Genomic DNA, 19,757 nt, shown 5'->3' on the forward strand with positions numbered 1-19,757 from the left:
TTAAAAGACGCTTACTCCTTGGAAGAAAAGTTATGACCAACCTAGATAGCATATTCAAAAGCAGAGACATTACTTTGCCAACAAAGGTCCGTCTAGTCAAGGCTATGGTTTTTCCTGTGGTCATGTATGGATGTGAGAGTTGGACAGAAAGAAAGCTGAGTGCCAAAGAATTGATGCTGTTGAACTGTGGTGTTGGAGAAGACTCTTGAGAGTCCCTTGGACTGCAAGGAGATCCAACCAGTCCATTCTGAAGGAGATCAGCCCTGGGATTTCTTTGGAAGGAATGATGCTGAAGCTGAAACTCCAGTACTTTGGCCACCTCACGCGAAGAGTTGACTCATTGGAAAAAACCCTGATGCTGGGAGGGATTGGGGGCAGGAGGAGAAGGGGACGACAGAGGATGAGATGGCTGGATGGCATCACTGACTCGATGGACGTGGGTCTGAATAAACTCTGGGAGTTGGTAATGGACAGGGAGGCCTGGCGTGCTGCAGTTCATGGGGTTGCAAAGAGTTGGACACAACTGAGCGACTGAACTTAACTGAACTGAAGCCTCAATATCTTACCTAGTTTTACCTCCCTCAGGTAACATTAGGTGTCATCTTACAAAGTACTCCCTTCCTACATGAGTCCATTCTTGACCCAAGGCTTTATAATACCAGGGAAACCAGTCCTGTGTGGGCTGTACACACACTTGTGTAATTCACACAACCGTGGACATCCAAATATATAGAAACCTCAGCTATCTGAAACTTTTGGGGTGAGCCAGTTTGGATGGCAAAATTTTTCCAGATAAGTGAGAATTAATTCCTTTAAATAAGAGATAGTATCTGAAAGTTAATCATTATGCAAACAACAATGAGTATCTATCACCTTGCCCAGTGAATACAGGAAAGCCCTTAGGCTCTGTACAAAATGGTTCTAAGCAACCATGCATTTTGTGTTTCTTGTTCTTCCTGTTTCTAATCCTTCTCCTGCCTTCTTAATCCCATCTCTGCCCAATATTTCTGAAAATCTATTCGAACTTCTCTTCCATCTCTTAAGAATCTCCCCATTCTTAAATGAAAAACATCCATCTTTCAGACTTTCTGTAAGTCTGCGAATACCTTTGACAGCAACAATCATATGTGATGCCTCTTCTTAATCGGATGACATCTAACAATCCTAAAATGGACCGGTGCAACGCTTTGTACCTTAACTGTGGACATAATGTGACTTTTAACTTTGCTGATTGTTCTGTTTTTGCTGTTTGTTGCCTGCATCTGTAACTGTGTGACTGGATTTGTTTCTAGCCACATGAAGGCTTTTAAGTTACAAATGGTTGCTCAAACTCCTGCCACTGCAGCAGCTTCCTCCAGCTACTATTTGGGGCCCCTGGATCAGAGACCCTCAATATGAGGGTTAGGAGAATATGTTGCCTCAACAATTTAGGGATGATGTACCTTTCCCTAGGCAACATAGTTCTCCTAAAAGAAAAGGGGGGAATGAGAGGGTAACAAGTAGGAAGGCTTGGGGTCTCCAAACGGAGGAAAGAGGCTGCAAGTGTCAGACATCTTTTCTCTCTCTCTTAAGCGGCAGGAGGAAACAAACTCCAAGTGTCTATTTCTGGCTTCCCTGACAGCTCAGTTGGTAAAGAATCCCCTTGCCATGCAGGAGACCCCGGTTTGATTCCTGGGTTGGGAAGATCCCCTGGAGAAGGGATAGGCTATGCACCCCAGTATTCTTGGGCTTCCCTTATGGCTCAGCTGGTAAAGAATCCACCCACAAAGTGGGAGACCTGGTTTCAATCCCCAGGTTGGGAAGATCCCCTGGAGAATGGATAGGCTACCCACTCCAGTATTCTGGCCTGGAGAATTCCATGGACTTAAGTCCACGGGGCTGCAAAGAGTCGGACACGACTGAGCAACTTTAAATGTAAAAATAGAAGATCTTCTTCCTCCCATCATCCATCAGTACTACAGTTCTCTACCCTAGCCACATATTAAAATTTTCTGTAAAGTTTTCCCCAAAATGATGTACCACCTCTATCAATCTGGAAACTGCAACTTAAAGTAACAATGAGATTTAGATCCAATCCCATCAGACTGGTAAAAATTAGAGTAGCATGTTGTAGGTGGAGGGTTACTGGTGGAAAAGTAAGTTAAAGCCGTTTAATAAAGGAACTGTCCACACATTTTAAATTAAATATACTTATTCCCCATATACTTCAGAAAAACATTTAGCAGTTCTTACAAAGTTAGACATGCATCCACCACACAGCCCAACAATTCTACACCTGTGTGTTTACTCAAGAGAAATGAAAACAGGTCAACCAAGAAAAACTACACAAAAATGTTCACAACAGCTTTGTTCATAATACCCCCAAACTGGAAACAACCCAATTATCAGGAGAACTGATAAAACAAGTTATGGTATTTTTATAGCATGAAATATTGCCCTGGTTAAAAAAAATAAAGAGCACCTCCCAGAGTAATGGAAATAAAAGTAAAAATAAACAAATGGGACCTAATTACATTTAAAAGCTTTTCCATAACGAAGGAAACTATAAGCAAGGTGACAGCCTTCAGAAAGGGAGAAAATAATAGCAAACAAAGCAACTGACAAAGAATTAACCTCAAAAATATACAAGTAGCTCCTGCAGCTCAATTCCAGGAAAATAAACGACCCAATCTAAAAATGGGCCAAAGAACTAAAGAGACATTTCTCCAAAGAAGACATACAGATGGCTAACAAACACATGAAAAGATGCTCAACATCACTCATTATCAGAGAAATGCAAATCAAAACCACAGTGAGGTACCATCTCATGCCAGTCAGAATGGCTGCTATCAAAAAGTCTATAAACAATAAATGCTGGAGCAGGTGCGGAGAAAAAGGAACCCTCTTGCTCTGTTGGTGGGAATGCAAACTAGTACAGCCATTATGGAGAAAAGTGTGGAGATTCCTTAATAAAACTGGAAATAGAACTGCCATATGACCCAGCAATCCCACTGCTGGGCATACACACTGAGGAAACCAGAAGGGAAAGAGACACGTGTACCCCAATGTTCATTGCGGCACTGTTTACAATAGCCAGGACATGGAAGCAACCTAGATGTCCATTGGCAGATGAGTGGATAAGAAAGCTGTGGTACATATACACAATGGAGTATTATTCAGCGATTAAAAAGAATACATTTGAATCAGTTCTAATGAGGTGGATGAAACTGGAGCCTATTATACAGAGTGAAGTAAATCAGAAAGAAAAACACCAATACAGTATACTAATGCATACATATGGAATTTAGAAAGATGGTAACGATGACCCTATGTTCGAAACTGCAAAAGAGACACAGATGTAAAGAACAGTCTTTTGGACTCCGGGAGAAGGCGAGGGTGGGATGATTTGAGAGAATAGGATTGAAACATGTATATTATCATATGTGAAACAGATCACCAGTCAGGTTCAATGCATGAGACAGGATGCTCAGGGCTGGTGCACTGGGATGACCCTGAGGGATGGGATGGGGAGGGAGGTGGGAGGGGGGCTCAGGATGGGGAACACATGTGCACCTGTGGCTGATTCATGTCAATGTATGGCTAAAACCACTACAGTATTATAAGGTAATTAGCCTCCAGTTAAAATAAATTAATTTTTGAAAAAAAGCAAACAACTGATATGACCCCCAAAACATGGATGAATCTCAAAAACATAATGCTGAGCTAGACAGGTCAGACACAAAAAGCTACATACCACATGACTCCACTTGTGTGAAGTTCAAGAACAGGCAAAACTAATCTATGGTGAACGAAACTGGAACAGTGGTTGCCTATGAGAAAGTTGAAATTGGCTGAAAGGAGGCAGCAAAGAACTCTCTAAAGTAATGACAATGCTCCCTTTCTTGTCTGAACAGGAGTGTATTTGTCATGATGAATATACACACTGGTCAAAACTTGATGAACTGTGCACTTGAGACCTGGTCATTTAACTGTTGGCAAATTTTATCTTAATTTAAAAAAAAAAAAGAATAAAATCATCAAATGGCTGAATGAGCTATAAAAAGATGAGACAAACAGAAGAACAATCCCTGTCCTGGGAGACTAGCCCACTTAGGTCAACAGCTCCTGTGGGGATATGCAGAGTGGTATTCATAGCAGCATTGCTTTTATCAGCCAAAACCCAAACCACAACAGACAACAAGAAAACAGAGAACTGAGCTGCTCAAAGGGGGAAAAAAGATGTTAGAGCTGTACCTCATGTAATTTTAAGTCAGAAAAACAATATACAGATAAGTGGATACAACAGATTCCATGTTTGAAAAATAAGTCATGGCAAACCTAGACAGCATATTAAAAAGCAGAGACATTACTTTGCCAACAAAGGTCCAAATAGCCAAAGCTATGACTTTTCCAGTAGTCATGTATGGATGTGAGAGTTGGACCATAAAGAAGGATGAGCACTGAAGAATTGACACTTTTGAATGTGGTGCTGGAGAAGACTCTTAAGAGTCCCTTGGACTGCAAGGAGATCCAACCAGTCTATCCTAAAGGAAATCAGTCTTGAATATTCATTGGAAGGACCGATGCTGAAGGTGAAGCTCCAATACTTGAGCCACCTGAAGCAAAGAGCTGACTCACTGGAAAAAAACCCTGATGCTGAGAACGATTGAAGGCAGGAGAAGAAGGGGACGACAGAGGACGAGATTGGTGGATGGCATCACTGACTCAATGGACATGAGTTTGAGCAAGCTCCAGGAGATAGTGAAGGACAGGGAAGCCTGGCGTGCTAGAGTCCATGGGGTCACAAAGAGTTGGACATGACTGAACATCTGAACAACAACAAAGCCCCACCCAGACACATCTATGCAAGGTTACATAAGTGTGAAAACATGAAAGGAAACCCCCAGCTTATTACTGTGGATTTGGAATGACATGTGGGTGGTGAGGCAAAGAGGGAAGGAAAACATCTCTTCCTCAGAAAGACCCCACTTGTCAAACAGGCTCTCTAATGAAAACCAACTACAATACGGTCCTGTTGATGAATTTTTATTCATAAAGACACACACACAAAAAGCGTCAAATGATTAACTATGATATCCCAGAATACTGAGGTTTCAAATGATTTTTAAGTTCCATCCCACACTTTTATGGATTGTTCAATTTTTACAATCATATAATCAGAAACAATCTCAGAGTTGGTTTTGTGGTAGTGGGAAATTTTTTTAATTAAAAATAAATTTAAAAGCTTTAAAAAAAATACTGATGTCCAGGCCCCCACTTCAGGGCAACTGAGAATATCTGAGTATAGGGCCCAAGCTTAGATATTCTTTTTAAAAAGTTCCCCAGGTGATTCTAACAGCAGTCAAGGTAAAGAACCACAGAATTTCTCAGAAAAGTCAACCGTATGGACCTTTACACCTTGCAGTTTGGCTTCTGCTTGTCCCAGAGCCCCCAGTGATCTACCACTTCGGCTAACTTCTGACCACTGCACTTGGAATCCTCTCCTCTCCTGGCTTCAACTCACTCCTTTACTTATTATCGTTCAGGGCCCATCTCAAATGCCGATGTTCCAGGTATTTTCCCACCTTCCCAAGGGTCCAAGACCTTCTTCTTTTGCATCCCCAGAACACCATGTCTCACTCTGATGGCTTCATGCAGTCTCCCTGGCTTTGCATGTGGGCGTTTATTCATCCCCTCCACATACACTGATCGAGCACTTGGCGCAGTGACCCCACTCCCCGTGCTATGTGATAAACTTCTAGGTCAGAAATGATGCCTGACTTTTCTTTCTAGTCTCTGCAGTCTCTAGTATGGTGTTTTGCATAGAATAGATGCTACTCTTTTGTTGAATTACCTTTCAGTGTATTATGACTTTTCACTTCTCTGCTGTGTCTGTTCTCTTTGTCCCTTCCAATTTTCTGTGTGATTAGTGACAGGGAAATCGAGCCTTGTTTAAAATTTTTTTCTGGGAACTCTGTGTATATAAAGAAGTGTGCGAGGAGGTGCTGTTGAAAACTCCCCAGAAGATGGAGAGCCAGACACTGTCCTCCGGGAGATTCCAGAACAGGACAAGAGAAAAGACAAGTGTATGAACACCTTTAGCTCAAAAAAACAAAAGGAGAAATGTTTCAGAGATGGACAGACAGGAATTCTGGAAGATTATCTTCTCTGGGGATCAGGGACTACTTCCTTTAAAAGATAATCGTTGAATGAGGCATTAAAAGGCCGATCCTATTTGGATGAACAGAGAAGTAAAGGACAGGGAGTGGTCAGGGGAGAGAGGCATTGCCAGGAACAGCAAAGTAGGGCAGGAACCTAGGTGGCTTGTGGGCTTGGGCTTGATTACAGTGGGAGAGAGGGACAAGGGCAAGTCATAGAGGGCCTTAAACATCAGGAAGCACTGTGAGCCTGTGCTTCCAAAACTTAAGGTTATTAAGCAACAAAATGACAAAAACTTTTTTTAAACTGTGAAGGATTGTTAAGAGCAACAAGTTTTTACTGAGTCCCCGAGGAATCTTCCCATCTGGGGAGATCATGAGCTTCCTGCACGGATTCCATCATAGTGTTGTAAGAGACATGGTGGCCTTCTTCACTTGCATCCTGCTGGTTTTGACTGGGTGAGAATGCCATGGAACCAAATTCCAAATAGATGAGGTTTACTATAACTCATAGAGAGTCCACTTTTGGGGAGGGGGGGACATGTCGTGAGACATGCTGAATCTTAGTTTCCTGACCGGTGCCCCCCACATTGGGAGCATGGAGTCTTAACCACTGGATGGTCAGGGAATTCCCAGGAGTCCACTTCTTTTGCTTTTTGCCACAGGGAGATATTTGTGATGGAAAAGTCCTCTTAAAAAGTTCAGAGATGGCCAGAAATTTTACTTCTGGGCACATACTCCAGAGAATTGACCCATTTCCATGACAGCATTGTTTACAACAGCCAAAAGGTAGAAAGAATGCTAGTGTCCTCCAATGGGTGAAGGGTGAACACAATGTGACCTCTGCATACAGTGAAATATTTATCATTCAGCCTTAAAAAGAAAGGAAATATTGACACATACTACAACATGCGGATGTATTGAGGGTGTTATACTAAGTGAAATAAACACTAAAAGACAAATACTGGGTGATCCCACTTATATCAGACAACCAGAGCAGTCAAATCCATAGCATCGTAAAGTAGAAGAGTGGTTGGCAGAGGCCAGAGGGAAGAGGGAATGGAGAGTAGCAGTTTAAAATATATAGTGTTGGATTTCCCTGGTGGTCAAGAACCTGCCCGCCATGCAAGGGACATGGGTTTGATCCCTAGTCCGGGAAGACTCTACATGCAGTGGGCAACTGCGCCCATGCACCGCAAGAGAAGCCACCGCAATGAGAAGCCCACGCACTGCAAGCGGAGAGGAGCCCCCACCCTCTGCAACTGGAGACAGCCAGTACGCAGCAATGAGACCCAGTGCAGCCATAAATAAATAAATAATTTTTTAAATAAAATAAAATGTATAATGTCAGCTTTGCAGGATGGAAAGAGTTCTGAGGATTAGCTGCACAATGAGGTGAATGTATTCAACACCAGTGAATGGTTAAGATGGTATATTTTATGCTATGTATATTTTACCACAATTAGGAAAAAAAATGGGATAGTACAGGTTCACAACCTCTTATCTATGATTCTGAAATCCTCAAAGCTCTGGACACCAAAAATTTTGATTACAGTCTGCTGTCTCCCAACTCCACTGAGGTATTAAAGAATAAACAGTCTATGTGTCACATTTATCTTCTAAAAACTAGAAAAACTCTGAACGCTGAAAGGCCTCCAGAAGTTTCAGATAAAGGACTGCTAACCTGAATTCTGATAATATCCATCTTTCCTCTTTAGACAAGAGCAGATAGATCCTGACCGTGGACAACTGATCCATCTATTCACTGACTAATGATGCATTATATTCTGTGGTTTGGGGGTTCTACTGGCTGGTCCCTGCTTTAGAAAAACTAATCAACAATCTGAGTAAAATAATTAGCAGTTAGTTCTTTATTTTGTTTTCGCACTTTCTTTTACCAACTTCAGGTCTCACTTTAGGACACTGCGTGGTCCTGTGTCCAGCCACACACTGGCACCCAAGAATGCTGGGCAGGCCACGGTTGGCACAGGCACAAAGTGATGTTTCAGGACAGCTTACCAGATCACACCTGGGCACACTGGACACAAACTGAGCACCCTGGCAGCCGAGAATAAATCCAGCTAAATTCAGGAGGACACACACCACAGACAGCAGCACAAAGAGATTCACCTGAAACAGCAAGAAAAGAGGCAGTTAGAGAAGAGATGACGGCTAAATTCAGAGACAGATTTTTTTCTAAGTAAAAAGACTCATTCTTTTCCTAAAGGAAAAAAAAAGTCAGAATCATGTTTTTAATGGACAAACTTTCCCCCCACTTTTAGAATGCTTTAAATGTGCTAAGGAATGCCACTGACCCTCAAGTCTTCTCAATTTCAAGTCCCTATTTTTCTTCCTCTTTGCAAATAATAGAATCCCGACTTTTAGCTGTACATGACATTAAGCCATGGCTATTTCCTCCTTGAGCCACTGTTATTTCTTCCAAATTTTATAGAATCATGGTAATTGGATAAATGGAGAATTCTAGAACATACATGGAATCCAGGAAAATCAAGGAGTTCAGAGCCATTACCAGCCAGAAATGATAGTATATGTGTAAAAATAAAACAAAGGTGAGTCTTTTTTTCAGTTCCAAACACCATTGGTACTAAAGAAAAGGCATGCAATGATCTTCCAAGTACTCATCTCCAAAGTTAAATATTACAAATACTATGCTAAATGATTAAGAATTGACAGAAATCAATCAAGAAGTCAGTATTTACTTAGCACAAATTAGAAACTACAAAGGATTTTTCAACCTGATTTTTCAAACATATTTGCAGAAGACTGAAAACCTAAAGATTTTCAATCTTTTGCAAATATGAAAGATTGAAACTAATGATTATCAGTTTTAGAACCAAGCACCATTTCAGGAAGTCAATATGTCAGGACTGGCTGGTAAATGAGTTAACATGTGAAGTCTAGAGAAAGCTCTTTCCTTATTACTGGTATTTCAAGAAGCTTGAAAATATCTCCCAGACCCAACTAATGAGTCAATATTCAATATTACATGATGTCCCTTTTCTTAAGAGGAATTCTTCTTTCCTCTCCAAGAGGAGTTTAAGAACTGTAAACAACTGAGTCTAAGAATCCAGACCCTTCCTGAACCTGACTGAAGACTCTTTCTTGACCGATGAACAAGGAGACTTGTTTTTCACCAAGTCTGGCTTCTGCTTCTCTCCTTTTTTGTTAATTGGTTAAAGGATTATGCGCCCTGTCACCAAATCTTGGGGAAAATGCTGGAAGTGGCCTCTGTGTTGCCATTTCCCAGGCTAGCTTCCTCTCTGTCTGTAAACTTGACTTGCACTGTGTTCCCATGCAAGAGCCCCCTTTTTACTGTCATCCCTGATCATGCCTAAGCTTTTTGGGAAACGAGAATTCATAATTAGCAAAAGACAGGACATGGTCTTCTTACATGGGTTTCTTCCATGTCCTGGCAGTTGCTACTCAAAGAGACCTAATACATCTGGAATCTTCTCACTGAACAACACAATTATTGTTACTATGGGAAATCTTGAACTTGTCTTTGGAAATTTTCTTTTAATGAATATCAGATGACTTGAAAAGAAAAGATAGCTATAATCCTTATACCCACCAGCCCACCACTAATCTTCATAACTGAAAATTAGCAGCATCAGATTTAGAATGGGTGACAGTCTATTACCCAACACTGGACCTCAAATCTCTTCATTAGAATCTTAAATCCAGCTCATCAAAAGACATCAGTAAGAAATCAATGGGCAAGCCACCGACTGGGAGAAAACATTTCATGCCTATATTGAATAAAGAAACTATGTCTAGAATATACAAATAACTCCCCAACTCAATAATAAAAAGACAAATAACTCAATTTAAAAAATCAGGCAAAAGACTTGAACAGAAATGTCACAGAACAAGATATATGAATAGCCAAGAAGCAGATGAAAAAGTGCTCAACATCAACAGTCATCACTGAATGCAAATTAAAACCACAGAGGGATTACCTCACCCTAACTAGAATGGTTAAAATTAAAGACTGACAAGAGCAAGTGTTGGTGAGGATAAGGAGCATGTGGACTCTCAAACACTGCTTGGCCAAGTATAAAATAGTACCAACACTTTAGAAAACTATATGGAAAGAGGAGGGGGAGTAACTTTCCAGTGAACCCAACAAACAGTAAATTAATGAGGTGACCAAGGTTAATATTACTGATAAGTGATATTGACACCCAACATTCTTGACATTTCTGATAAAGATGGCACTTTACTCTGTGATCTTCCTCACCCAAATTCATAAAAACTTCAGTCGATTCATGAGAAAACATCAGATAATCCCAATTGAAATACATTCTAAAAAATACCTGACCAGTATTCTGCAAAACAGTCAAGGTCCTCAAAACTTGAAAGTTTGAGAAATTGTTACAGTCAGGAGGATCCCAAGGAGATATGACACTTAAATGTAATGTGGTGTCCTGGGATGGAATCATAGACAGAAAAAGGACAGAGGGCAAAAACTAAGGAACTCTGAAGAGTATAGACTTTAGTTAACAATATATCAATGGATTTCCCTGGTGGCTGAGACGGTAAAGAATCTACCTGCAATGCAGGAGACCAGGGTTCGATCCCTGGGTTGGAAAGATTTCCTGGAGAGGGAAATGGCAACCCACTCTAATATTCTTGCCTGGAGAATTCCATGGACAGAGGAGCCTTGAGGGCTACAGTGCACAGGGTTGCAAAGAGTTGGACACTACTAAGCACCTAGCACTTGCACTTTTCACTTTCAGTATATCAATACTGGTTCATTAATGGTGCCAAATGTACCATACCGATGTCAGATATCAATAATAGAGGAAACTGGGTATGGGGTATAAGGACCACTCTGTGCTATCTATGCAATATTTCTATAAAACTGTGCTTACACAGTCGTGTCTGACTCTCTGAGGCCCCATGGACTATAGCCTACCAGGACCCTCTTTCCATGGAATTTTCCAGGCAAGAATACTGGAATGAGCTGCCATTTCCTACTCCAGGGGATCTTCCCAACCCAAGGATTGAACACTCGTCTCCTGCATCTCATCCATTGGCAGGTGGATTCTTTACCATTAGTGCCACCTGGGAAACACTTCTGTAAAACTAAAACTATTCTAAAATAAAAAACATACAGATGGCTAATAAATATGTGAAAATATGCTCAACATCACTCATCATTAGAGAAATGCAAATCAAAACCACAATGAGGTATCATCTCGCACTGGTCAGAATGGCCATCGTCAAAAAGTTTAAAAGTCTACAAACAGTAAATGCTGGAGAGGGTGTGAAGAAAAAGGAAACCTCTTACACTGCTGGTGGGAATGCAAACTGGTATAGCTGCTATGGAGAACAGTGTGGAGATTCCTTAAAAAACTGGGAATAGAAATGCAATATGACACAGCTTTAAAAAGTTGGCTTAAAAATTCAACATTCAAAAAATTAAGATCATGGCATCCGGTTCCATCACTTCATGGCAAATAGATGCGGAAAGAATGGAAACAGTGACAGACTTTATTTTCTTGGGCTCCAAAATCACTGCGAATGCTGACTGCAACCATGAAATTAAAAGACACTTAGTTCTTGGAAGAAAAGCTATGATCAATCTAGACAGCATATTAAAAAGCAGAAACATGACTTTTCCAACAAAGGTCCATATAGTGAAAGCTATGGTTTTTCCAATAGTCATGTATGGATGTGAGAGCTGGACTATAAAGAAGGCTGAGCAAAATTGATGCTTTTGAACTGTAGTGTTGGAGAAAACTCTTGAGAGTCTCTTGCACTGCAAGGAGATCAAACCAGTCCACCCTAAAGGAAATCAATCCTGAATATTCATTGAAAGGACCAATGCTGAAGCTGATGCTCCAATACTTTGGCTACCTGATTCAGGAAATCAATCCTGAATATTCATTGGAAGGACTGATGCTGAAGCTGAAGCTCCAATACTGTGGCTACCTGAAGTGAATACTTTACCAACTGATTAGAAAAGACCCTGATGCTAGGAAAGACTGAAGGCAGAAGGAGAAGGCGATGACAATGGACAAAATGGTTGGATGGCATCACTGACTCAATGGACATGAGTTTGAGCAAGCTCCAGGACATGGTGAAGGACAGGAAAGTCTGGCATGCTGCAGTCCATGGCATCACAAAGAGTCGGACATGACTGAGCAACTGAACAACAAAGAAGATGGTAACGACAATCCTACATGCAGGGCGACAAAGGAGACACAGATGTAAAGAACAGACTTTTGGACTCAGTGGGAGAAGGTGAGGGTGGGATGATTTGAGAGAATAGCACTGAAACATGTACATCACCATATGTAAAATGATAATCAGTGCAAATTCAATGCATGAAGCAGGACACCCAGAGTCAGTACTCTGGGACAACCCAGAGGGAAGGGAGGTGGGAGGAGGGTTCAGGATGGGGGGACACATGTATACACACAGCTGATTCATGTTGATGTATGGCAAAAATCATCACAATATTGAAAAGTAATTATCCTCCAATTAAAATGAATAAATTTTTTATCTGCAAAAAATCCGAATATATACCTACAATTTCAATGCTAGGAATGGACCAAAGAAATAAATGCAATTGCCCACAAAAGGACTTACAAAAGGACGTTTACTTTAGCATTATTCAAACTGGGCCAAAAATGAAAAGATGAAAAGAGCTCTAATAATCAACAACAGAAGAATATATAAACAAATTGTGGTACTTTTAAATGATGGAATACCTCCAGCAGTAAAAAGGAACAAACTGGTGATACACAAAACAACATGCAGTTCAAAGACATTACATTGAGTAAAACAGGCCAGATACTGTATGATTCCACTTACATGAAGTTCAAGAACAGACAAACAATCACGGTGAGAGAAATCAGAAGAGCAGTTGCCCTCCCAGAGGAGGTGTGATGTGAGGGGACTGATTAAGAATATAAGGCAACTTTCTGGAGTGATAAAAATGTTTTCTCTCTTGTTTTGGATATTGGCTACATGGTGTATCCAACTGTCAAAGCTTAGCTAATTGAATACTTATGATCTGGGGTTTATATAAATTATACTTAATATATATTTTTTTAAATAAGGAAGAAAATTCTGAGTCCAGCTGTCAAGACAGCAGGGTGAGATCATATAATGTCAGAACAATAAAGATGAGAGAAAGCCCCAGGGATGCACTGCCTAATGGGTTGGCTTCTCTTCTACAGTGGAGGGGCTGCTAGTGAGAAGTCAAAGTCACAGCACCAGAATGGCCACCTGCAAACCTCAGAATAAAGACCTGCCCCAAGGCACACAGGCTGTGTACAAAATTGCCATGCACTCTTTCCCAACTTTATTCCTGATACGGATTTTTTATTACTGTTATTATAACTCTGGCCAAACACTGGCCAAATAGTCACCTAATCACTCTAGTGTAGATCACTGTAGCATATATCAGACATGGTGGCTATTAGGATACCAAGCAATGTCTTTCAGAGATTAAATCAGGCTCAACTTTATGAAATATTGGAGTTATACGGGACTCAGGATTTAAATGGACCTTCAGAATGGACTCATCTGGCTTTTACCTAGTTATAATGGTATAACTTCCAAGACTCAAACATCCACCCCATCTATCACCAGATGCAGTCTTCTCAAACAGAAGACAGTAAAAAATCAGCTACTAGTAAAGAACATCATAGTCAAAAGCCCATTCAGCTATACCCTGAAAGCAGAATTTCTTATACTGGTATTTTCTTCTATTGTCAACAATTTTTGCCTTTAAAAAATCATTGCATGTGATCTGGATTTCTCTTTGTGGAAGGCACCTGAATTTTTCATCAGGACACTTGGTTCAAATTCAGGCTTTCCCCTTGCTTGCCATGATACCTTAGACAATCTCTATCTCTACAAGACTTGGTTTTCTCATCTATTAGAAAGGTCTATTGTCCTACTGGGAGAAAATACATGCAAATGATACAACCGACAGGTGCTTAATTTTCAAAATAAACAAGTAGCTCATACAACTCAACGACAACAAAAAACCCTATTGAAAAGTGGGCAGAAGATCTAAACTGATATTTTTCCAAATAAGACATACAGATGGCCAACATGCACATGAAAAGATGCTTAACATCACTGATTATTAGAGAAATGCAAATCAAAACTACGATGAGGTATCATCTCACACCAGTCAGAATAACCATTATCAAAGTCTACAAACCACAAATCCTGGAGAGGCTGTGGAGAAAAGGGAATCCTCCTACAGTGTTGGTAGGAATGTAAATTGGTGCAGCCACTATGGAAAACAGCAGGGAGGTTTTTCAAAAAATAGAGTTACCATAAGATCCAGCAATCGCACTTGCGGCATATTCTGAACAGAATTCTAACTTGAAAAAATACATGCATCTCTGTGCTAATAGCAGCACTATTTACAATATGCAAGACATGGAAACAACTTAAATGTCCATCTACAGATGAACGGATAAAGACAATGTGGTAGATATATACAATTGAATACTGCTCAGTCACAAAAAAGAAAGAAATAACATCATCTGCAATAACATAGATGGACCTAGAGATTATCATGCTAAGTGAAGTGTGAGAGAGACAAATATCATGATAGTACTTATACATGGAATCTAAAATATGACAAAAATGAATTTACCTATGAAACAGAAACAGACTCACAGACATAAAGAACAGACTGTGGTTGCCAAGCAGAAGAGAGGGTAAAGGAGAGATGGACTGGGAATTTGGGATTAGCAGGTGCAAACCATTATATATAGAAAAAACAAACAATAAGATTCTACTGTATAACACAGGGAACTATATTCAATATCCCATGATAAACCATAATGGAAAAGAATATGAAAAATAATGTACTTATATATATAATTAAACCACTTTGCTCTATACCAGAAATTAACACAACACTGTAAATCAACTATACATCAATATAATACGTTTTAAAAAAAAGATCTATCATCCCAGGTACTTCCCAAGATTAATGAGGAAATAACACAAAATGATGTACATGAAAATCTTTTATATGCTGCAAAATACTAGGCAACCAATTTTACTACTGCTAACAATGGGCGTTTTGCCTTTGTGGGGAAGACTTTTTATTATAAAATGAATTTCACAAAATGTGTTTCACTGATTTCCAGTAGCAGCAACTTGTTCTTACACTTGTGATGCATAACTGCCCCCCTGCCCCGAATTTATGGCAGCTGGAAAGGATAGTCAGTTACTACAGTCCACCTGTAATAATCTGTAGGTATATTATTTCCAAAACTCTTGCATAAATTCTCTCTGTAGCCTGCTTTAGGAACTCACTCCACCATGCTGACCATTGACACATGTGTGTGAGGTGTCTCCTATTGGCCCCTCCAGATCCTCTCTCTGCTCCCCATACTTCTCCCCTCTCGGGGAGACTGATCTGCAGACTGTATCAATGGGGCTCCTCTGCCCTCTGGTGTCTGGTTTGGTTCAGTCAGTGGGTGCCCTGGAAGAAGACCCAAGGGAGAGAGGAGGATGAGGTTGGAGTAATTATTCTCCTGGTTCCTTCTCTGCAGCTTCAGGTTGGCTGTGTCCCTCATGAAAAGCCACAGATCTTCTCAAGGGCTCCTCAGTACATGATCCCAAATTCTAGACTCTGACTACCTTCCCCTGTCAGGACTACACCCTGCACAGATCTTTGTGAACTGGCCCTTAATGAACTTCTTGTCAGGTTATCATTATAGCATTTTACCAAGACCTTCTCTATAAAATTTTTCCATACATTTAACCTAAATTTTCCCTGCTCTTTAAGCCTATCTCTTATTGTTCTCACTTCAAACTGAATATTACTTGCTCAACGAAATGAACCTCATGGGTTACAGTCCCTGAATTCTACTGAAGCCAATTCCTCACTGTGATTTACCAACATGTGTGTGTGCATGCATGCTAAGTCACTTCAGTTGTGTCCGACTCTGTGCGACCCTATGGACTGTAGCCCATCAGGCTCCTCTCAGGCTCCTCTGTTCATGCAAATTCTCCAGGCAGGAATACTGGAGTGGGTTGCCATGCCTTCCTCCAGGGGTTCTTCTCAACTCAGGCACCAAACTCGCATCTCTTTCAACTCCTGCATTGGCAAGTGGGTTCTTTACCACTAACGCTACCTGGGCAGTTGGGATTTACCAACAAGAAACACAAAAGCCCAGCGTTCACAGAGAAAAGTCTTTCTAGAATTTATATTTTAGCCATTAAAGACTGAGGGACCCAAGAAGTAGAGAGTTTGCCTCATTGCATCCTTGGCTTTCAAGAGAAAAATGCAAAATCCAAGATCCAAAGAGGTGGTCCTTTCACAAGGACTGGCAATATGAGTTAAGCCTTTCACAGTTTCAGTTTCACTGTTACTAACTTGAATCATATGTATCTTCTGATACTTATATACCAGGTAGCTTGCCACAAAAGGTATGTTTGTCTTTTCTTTTCTATTTTTTGGCCACCCCACACAGTATGTGGGATCTTAAATTTCCCCTCCAGGGATGGAACCTATCCCCCTGTAATATAAGTGTGGAGTCTTAACCACTGGACCTCCCAGGGAAATCCTTGGAGGTATGTTCTTCAATTGAGTATCTGGAATTCACCATAACACTGATCTCTTGCAAATGTGTCCCCAGTCCATTCCAGGTCTCAATTAAGTGACCCAATAAAAGAATCAGTATGGGGAAGCCATCCAATAAGAAATATCACCTGTAATTTGCTTATTGCAACCTGCTGAAAGTTCTTCATAATTTCCATCACATTGTTGTTGTTCAGTCGCTCAGCCGAGTCCAACTCTTTGTGACCCATGGACTGCAGCACACCAAGCTTCCCTGTCCTTCACCATCTCCCAGAGTTTGTTCAAACTCATGTCCATTGAGTCAGTGATGCCATTCAACCATCTCATCCCCTGTTGTCCACTTCTCCTCCTGCCCTCAATCGCTCCCAGCATCAGGGTCTTTTCCAATGAGTCAGTTCTTTGCATCAGGTGGCCAAAGTATTGGAGCTTCAGCTTCAGCATCAGTCCTTCCAGTGAATATTCAGGGTAGAAATCTTTAGAATTGACTGGTTTGATTTCCTTGCTGTCCAAGGGACTCTCAAGAGTCTTCTCCAACACCACAATTCTAAAGCATCTATTCTTCATCACTCAGCTTTCTTTATGGTCCAACTCTCACATCTTTTATGACTACTGATTATACAGACCTTTGTTGGCAAAATAATGCTTCTTCTTTTCAATACACTGTCTAGGTTTGTTATAACTTTTCTCACATAACATCATTAAATAATTATGGCTATCACAGCTTGGTATTGTTGAGTCCTTTTTGATACAATATTTCTATCTCTAAATAGACTGACCTTTCCCTGTTGCATAAGGAGTTTTATTTTGCTTCTTAGTTCCCTACTGCTCTAAACTTAAGATTCACCTGAAAATAAACTATGTATCTTTAAATGAATAGTTTCACTAATTGTGTGAAGGTAGAGTAGCTTAAATGAATAGGTTTAAAATAGTGAATTGAACATAAGCATTTAGTTCTACTAAGTCCTGAAAACCCATTAAATTGACAATAAAGGAAATATTTTCAATGCAGAAATTCATAAGGACCAAGAGGAAAAAATTTGGAAGTTAGAAAGCCAGGGTGCAAGCATGAATTGACTCAGGGCTCCTAAGAAAACTGAATCCTACAACCGCAATGACAAAAGCCCAAACAGAAGAATTTATTCCTCAGTCGCCACATGTTCAAAAATGGGTAGCAGCAGATACCTCTGGATGTAACAGTGAGGCTAAAGATTGAACTGGCTGAGAGTCTAAGAAGCAATTAGAAAATGGTACCACCACTATGGGAAACTAGTAGCAGTTTTGAATGAAGTTAAGTATCTATATCCTATGACTCAGCAATTCACCTTTAGGTGCATTAATGTATACATTAATGGGTTATTATGAACCCATTGCTATGATCTTTCTTGTGCATGTCTTTTTGTGGGCATATGCCCACAAATACTGGAAAACAACCCAAATGTCCAAGAACAGGAGAGTAGAGGAACAATTTGTAGTACCCTCTTAAATGAAATAAAACCCACTGCTATGGTTTGAATGTCTGTGTTCCCCCAAGCTCATAAATCGAAATCCTAGCCCCATAGTGATGGTATTAGGAGGTGGGGGTCTTTGGGAGGCAATTAGGTCATAATGGGCAAGCATAAATTTACTCAGTGGTCCTGAGAAAACTGAATCTTACAACAGCGATGAGAAAAGCCAAAACAACAGAATTTATTTCTCATGAATGAGATTAGTGAATTTGTGTATGTATTTTTTGATTTAAATATCAAAGGCTCACCAAATTATTTCCATTAGAAACTTCTCAAAAAGGTTTAATTCAAAAAATACTACCACTGCCTCAGAATCCTTTTCTTTCACACACTCTTTCATCTTTTAATTTCCCAAGAAAACATCACTGGTACCCATTTAGTCATGATGCCTTATTTTTCTCAGATGATGCTGTTGAAAATAAATGAAAATCAGAATACACTTCTCTCCAGTGGGGTACAAAAACATAGGTCATCTCAAATATGATGAATTTTTTGAATGAATGAACAAATCAACCAATGAATAAATGAAAGAAAATTGATTCTTATGATAAACACTATTTGGAGGTATCATGCATCCTTATCAATATTGTGGAACATACACAGACAGGCCCTGAAAGGCAGTCACCAGATTGACCATCACTGCTTGCATGAAAATGGCTACTGCTATTTCTCCTGGTGGGAACTCACCACTTCCTGGGGAGCAAAGATGGGAAGGGCTGGGACTCCTTTCCCATCATGTCATAGGAATGAGTCGGGGTAGTGAGTGAGTGGGTGGAAGAACTAAGTACCCAGTGCATAGAATTCAGGTTACATTTTCCCACTGAAACAAGAACATTATGTGATCTGGCTGGGAGTGTGACTGACATTCTATGTTCTCAGAGACAAGAAGTCCCAGCTCCAAACTACTGATCAGGCAGTGGTTAATGGGACAAATGTCATAGGACCTATGACAATGAACAAAAACACTTATTTGACTCTTAACATTCACAATTTTAATTCAGTTTGGAGAAGCATTTTAATACACAGATGTAGAATCAAGGGGCCCTTGTAGGGCCAAGTTATCTAAATACAACACACTAACACCAGGGGGGGAAAAAAGGAAGACACCAAACTAAAATCTTTCTGAACTAGCTTAGTAAAATGACTCTTCTGATAGACTGTTCAGCACCATGGCAACCAACAAAACATAATAAATCACAGTGACTCACAAAGCCCAGCCTCTGGCTGCTTTAACCCTGTTTCAGGAGCTAGCACACGCACTGACTTGGTTTTGTAATGCGCCTTTAATCAACTCAGATCCCAAGAGAACCTGCTCCCGGGCTTCACTCCCTTGACATCTTTTAAACTTCTTCCAGAAGCCTGGCAGATATATTACCAACGTCCAGGCTGGTGCTCCCTGCCAACAAGCCAAACACAGGCCCGTTGCTGTGAACAGAAACAGCTGTCTCTCTTTCCTCTCAGAGATGTTTAAGTGTCAGATTTGTTCATGTTATGGTTGTCCCAGACTCTCTTTTCATAAAATAT

At 40.4% G+C, this 19,757-nt stretch overlaps 1 protein-coding gene across 1 annotated transcript in view; it reads right to left on the bottom strand.

Annotated features, from left to right (window-relative positions):
- The window catches only part of FAM189A2 (family with sequence similarity 189, member A2), a gene marked incomplete at its 5' end in the record, with an annotated part of 78,193 nt that overhangs the window by 25,776 nt on the left and 32,660 nt on the right, over positions 1-19,757 (bottom strand). The window contains one exon of the mRNA XM_010860730.1: positions 8,157-8,267. Within this exon, the coding sequence (XP_010859032.1) occupies positions 8,157-8,267 (111 nt within the window). The remainder of the gene's footprint in view (positions 1-8,156; positions 8,268-19,757) is intronic.

This window comes from Bison bison, unplaced genomic scaffold (genome assembly GCF_000754665.1).
Source record: "Bison bison bison isolate TAMUID 2011002044 unplaced genomic scaffold, Bison_UMD1.0 scf7180017864469, whole genome shotgun sequence".
NCBI lineage: Eukaryota > Metazoa > Chordata > Mammalia > Artiodactyla > Bovidae > Bison > Bison bison.